Below are 5,277 nucleotides of genomic sequence, written 5' to 3'. Positions count from 1 at the left end.
ACCCTTTGTAAAAGGTGATTTTGCCCCTAAATAGCACCATGTCATTTGTGTTTATTTCTTTTTTCGTTTTCATATTTCTAGTGTAAAAAAAACAAACCGAACACATAATATTAAAAAATAAAGTTATTTAGTTTGTTAATATTATGCAAGTTAGTTATTCAATTTGGCGACTAATATAGTCAAGAAATTAAATACTTTCGTAAAGCTAACCAAACAAATTGACTTAATGAAAATTACCAACTTAACTACTAGGAGCTATGGTTCGAAAAACCCACAAAAATCTATAAGGCACTAATTTTCAATTAAATAATTAAACTTTGGTGTTGACTTACATGTTTTATTCTATTTGTTTTTAATCATGTGAAATAAGTTGAGTATTTTCTTCCCATCATAGAATTGAAAAAAGAAACAAAAAGTTGTAACTTCTTAACAACTAGCATCCATATTCGTGTCAAAGCAATATAATGAAAATCTAAAATCTTAACCATTTAACCTAAAAGATGAAAACGAACTCAAATTGTAAGAGAAGTAAATATTTAAGAATTTTAAAAATTACAATGATGGAAGTTAGACGAATGGTGAGTGAATTGGTCCAACCATATTCGTGTGAACAAGTCATACATTGATACTTGAATGACATTAATTAAAATTATTTTATATTAGAATAATTTAAACTTGAATTAGAATGAAGTTAGATCATTGATACAAATGGACTTCAATTAGTTTAAATTAAATTAACATATAATTAATTAATTGATTTAAAAAAAAGAAAGAAAAAGACAAAAGGGAAGAAGCACCATCCTTTTTCCTCCTTCCCCAAAGACAAATTCCAAACCCTCCTCCCCACCACCCCGCTCCATTTGTTTACCTATTTTTCTCTTTTGAAAATCAAACAATTGTTTGTAACTTACACCCCATAAAAACCATCAATAATTCCAGGAAATTCATCTCACCCAAAACCAGAAAATACTCAAAGGACAAATTTTTGAATCATTTCTTGATTTTGTTGAATCGAGAGTCGAACATATTAAATGGAGTATGATAGCATTGAATGTGTATCATCTTCAGATGGTATTATAGATGAAGATGAGATTCCTCAACACATAAATATAATTCGTTCTCAGTTCAAGACGGCCCACAATAACAACAATAGCACCAGCATATTATGTGATGGGAATAGCAATAAAGGGGGAATTGCTATAAATCCAGCTACTAGCGTTCATGAGCTTCTTGAATGCCCTGTTTGTACCAATTCTATGTACCCTCCCATCCATCAGGTTCCACCTTTTCAATTTGTTTGCTTTTTGATAATTTAACAAGTTTTGGTAAATTATGTTTCCACATTTTGCAATTTTGGGTTTTGTGTTTTCCCTTTATTGAGGCAAGATTGGATTTTGTTTGGTAAATTGATGTTCCACATTGTGCTATTCTGAAATTTTTGTTTCCCTGATCTGTTTGAGGGGTTGATTGAGGAAAGATTAATTTTTTCCTTGGACTGTGCTATATATTTTTCACTAGTTTTTTCCTAGATTAATTTTACGAACACGTTTTTATGGCATTATTGTTTCACGAGATCTTTTTCCTTAAATTATAGTTTTCTTTTCTTTCAATTTTTATAGATTTTTTTCTATTGGGCGGATAGGCTGAGAGCGAGGTGAGATGGTGTAAATTTGGTTATTTTTTTGTAGTTAGTAAATGAATTAGATTTGAGGATTTCCACCCCCCCCTACTTTTAGGACCTTGAGGCATTACATGGGTTTCATGAGTTTGTTTTGCATCGGATTCTTGTCTATTTGGAGTTAGGGAATGGCTGAAAAGTCCGCTGAAGTGATTTAGGAAGAAGGGCATCAACCAATAATTCAGAAATTTTCCACAACTTTTGACTTAGTGAGTCATGCTGCTGGTTTGTATTGCTTACTCCATGTAAAAAATTTCTACAGTGCTTTTTTTTTTAAGGTAAAAAAAAGGGCAGCCCGGTGCACTAAGCTCTCGCTATGCGCGTTGTACGGGGAAGGGTCAGACTACAAGGGTCTATTGTACACAACCTTACCTTGCATTTCTGCAAGAGGCTGTTTCCACGGCTTAAACCTGTGACCTCCCGATCACATGACACCAATTTCACCAGTTACGCCAAGGCTCCCCCTCCAATGACTAATGGGAGCGGTTGCACACTCACATTGCATTTAACTTATAACGGGCATTAATTAAGTGCTGGAAGTGCAAAGAAGCTGGTCATAAGAAGACTGACTGTCCTCAAAATAGGAAATCAGGGAACACTAGTTATGTTTTATATTAAAAGGTAGCTACGGAAAGAAATTTAGGACTGGGCATTGAGGTGGAGTATTTGTGCTGAATTAATATTCATAACTCAGAATGTGATGGGTGTCGCCTTGTTTTCGGTCTTAGTAAAGGTGCCACTGAGGACTTTTACCTCTCCAATTGCTGGTTTAGTAGCTGGTAGTTTATCTTCATTTGGTTTGTATTCAGTTAAATCATATTTCAGAAGTAATTAGGTTCCAACAGCTTCCTGGATTTAACAAAAGTGTGAGCACTGAAAAGTCTAAGTTCTTAACAGGGTTGCAAATTATCAGCACTCTGATTGTAGTAGGGTAAATCCTCTTGTCAGCATCCGAGTATACCCCAAGGAATCAGTGCGGGAGTAAAGCCAAAGATTTAGAATCAAGACCACTTTCCATATTTAAAAGCATCTTTCTTTGATGGTTTGATAGGCTATAGCATTTTTAGTATTAATTTATCTTGACCTAGAGGTTTTCTCTGAGGCATTTGATTTTTCCTATATTCATCTTGCACAATTCCATCTTTGGTAGTTGGAATATGTTTTTGCACTTTGAGTATTTATATTTCTAGTGAGGATAAGATTAGCTTCTTCAGATTCGGGAGTCTTTTATCACGCCGGAGGATTGTTTGGGTAATGGTAGAAAAGCATCACTATAATACCTCTGGTCTATGGCTAGCACAGCAATGTACTTCTGTATTATGTGTTCGGTTTATTAGTTGAATGGAAAATGAATTATTTTTAAAAATACCCTTGTCCTTTATGTATTGTGTAACGTGTCTATGGTTTGAATCATATAGATCACTTTCATCTTAGGGTAGTCTCTAGCTACTAATGCCTCCAAAGTGATGCATTAACTTCTTCTCTAATTAAAAGGAGATTTTTGAACCCTAAAGTTGTGAAATTCTGTGGAAATTTAGAGGCTACATCACAAAACACAGATACTGAAATGAGCATCACAACAAGTTAAACCAAAGTGAATTTAGCTAATGTTAACTGGGAGCTCTAATGAATCTTAACAATGTCATCACTTTCATCAGTATACTATACTAATGATATTTCATATGTTGTTGCTGCAGTGTCACAATGGGCACACTATCTGTTCAACGTGTAAAGCGAGAGTACACAACCGATGTCCCACTTGTAGACAGGAGCTTGGCGATATCAGATGTTTAGCACTAGAAAAGGTGGCTGAATCACTTGAGCTGCCTTGCAAATATGGCTCTCTTGGATGTCCTGAGATATTTCCTTATTACAGTAAGCTGAAACATGAGTCAGCGTGTAATTTTAGACCATACAACTGCCCGTATGCTGGGTCGGAGTGTGCAGTTGTTGGTGATATTCCTTATTTGGTTACTCATTTGAAGGATGATCACAAGGTAGACATGCACTCTGGATGCACTTTTAACCATCGCTATGTCAAATCTAATCCTCGGGAAGTGGAAAATGCCACGTGGATGTTAACTGTAAGTTGACTATCTTTTTTTTGTGGGTTTCAAGTAATCATGTCAAGAACTGAGTCTTTGACAGCTTTATTAAATTGAGGATCTAAATTTTTGTTAAGGCGCTGTATATAGTTGTACTTGTAAAAATTGGGTAATGGCTTACCAACACTCTGTATATAGTTTTTTTAGTAGGCACTATTTTAGGCCCTTGCATAGAAGTTATAGTTATTTCATCTGCTGTGCAATTGCATTCAATAGGATTCTCTTCACACTTGATGGTCTGTCCCAGTTTGAAGTATCTCATTAAGTGTATGACTTCTCTGTCCATATACTTTTTCAGTTTAAATTTGCTCAAAGAGGTATCTGAACCGAATATTACTCATGCTGCTCCTGCTACTAAAATTGCGAGTCACATCTCATACCTCATTTAACGTGTTATTGTTCCTCGTTTCAGAACTATTTCCTAAAGCTTGTTATATTCAAATTTAGAGTGACCTTTTCCGTCACCTTTTTCAGGTTTTCAATTGTTTTGGTCAGTACTTCTGTCTCCATTTTGAAGCATTTCAGCTTGGAATGGCACCCGTATACATGGCATTCCTTCGGTTTATGGGAGACGAGACAGAGGCACGAAACTACAGCTACAGCCTGGAAGTAGGGGGAAATGGAAGGAAGCTTATCTGGGAAGGTACACCCCGAAGTATAAGAGACAGTCATAGGAAAGTTAGGGATAGCCATGACGGGCTCCTAATACAACGTAACATGGCCCTATTCTTCTCCGGTGGGGACAGAAAGGAGCTCAAGCTACGGGTGACTGGAAGAATATGGAAGGAACAACAGAATCCAGAAGAAGGAACATGCATTCCCAACCTCTGTAGCTAATTGCTGGGGTTGCATCTCAAAACCTATTGGGTTTTGTTCTTTCCTATGTGCTGAATCTTTTGGCTAATGTTACCACCAAGACTCATAGCTTGTGGTATCGGTGGACATCTGTTACACAATAGTGCAAGTTTGACTCTTACTTCTCCTTTCTTGGCTATGTCATAAGTAAATTAAGATGTTGAAGGTTCATCAAAAAGATGTACGACAGCTAAGTTGTTATCCATCAATTAATAAGCTTTCTTGTCAATTTTATGTGCCTTAGATATGTTAGTAGTTATTTTTCATAACGAGTAGTCCATCTCTTTGTTGTAACACTGTACTGCAAGTTTCTGGCTTCATTATAATTGTAGAAGCGCAAACGGATTGACAGCAAAAAATGAAGGGTGACTGAAAGCAAAGAGGAACTTCAAATTTGGCTAAGAAACATGGTAACATGCATAAAATCCTTAGAACAAGATAGAAAATGTCATCGAAGGGTTCCTTCAACTACTAGTCTTCTACCATCAGTGTGAGCACGTGATTTTTGTTTCACGAGACAATCGCTCCAAAAGAAATAAAAAATAACAACAATTGATCCCATTGTACAATTTTGAGATTTTTACATGGCACTTCGTTAACTGTTTATGACTTTGGCCCATTTTTACTTTATTAAAACAA

At 35.8% G+C, this 5,277-nt stretch overlaps 1 protein-coding gene across 1 annotated transcript; it reads left to right on the top strand.

Moving 5' to 3' along the window:
- The first annotated feature begins 811 nt into the window (after nt 1-811).
- LOC107820345 (E3 ubiquitin-protein ligase SINAT5) lies at nt 812-4,867 on the top strand. Its single transcript, XM_016646612.2, has 3 exons — nt 812-1,277; nt 3,376-3,762; nt 4,258-4,867. The coding sequence occupies exons 1-3, from the start codon at nt 1,032-1,034 to the stop codon at nt 4,618-4,620; spliced, it is 996 nt and encodes a 331-aa protein (XP_016502098.1). The 5' UTR covers nt 812-1,031; the 3' UTR covers nt 4,621-4,867.
- The last annotated feature ends 410 nt before the right edge of the window (nt 4,868-5,277 follow it).

The sequence above is a fragment of the Nicotiana tabacum genome, chromosome 7 (genome assembly GCF_000715075.1).
Source record: "Nicotiana tabacum cultivar K326 chromosome 7, ASM71507v2, whole genome shotgun sequence".
Taxonomy (NCBI): Eukaryota; Viridiplantae; Streptophyta; class Magnoliopsida; order Solanales; family Solanaceae; genus Nicotiana; species Nicotiana tabacum.
Note: the sequence above shows the minus strand (reverse complement) of the source record. Positions and strands in the feature narration are given on the sequence as shown.

Bases quoted from the DNA above. Each gene is read 5' to 3' on its own strand.
- LOC107820345 (XM_016646612.2), top strand. From the start codon at position 1,032: ATGGAGTATGATAGCATTGAATGTGTATCATCTTCAGATGGTATTATA. The intron at 1,278-3,375 runs GTTCCACCTTTT...TTGTTGCTGCAG, and splicing joins TGTACCCTCCCATCCATCAG to TGTCACAATGGGCACACTAT. The intron at 3,763-4,257 runs GTAAGTTGACTA...CACCTTTTTCAG, and splicing joins ATGCCACGTGGATGTTAACT to GTTTTCAATTGTTTTGGTCA.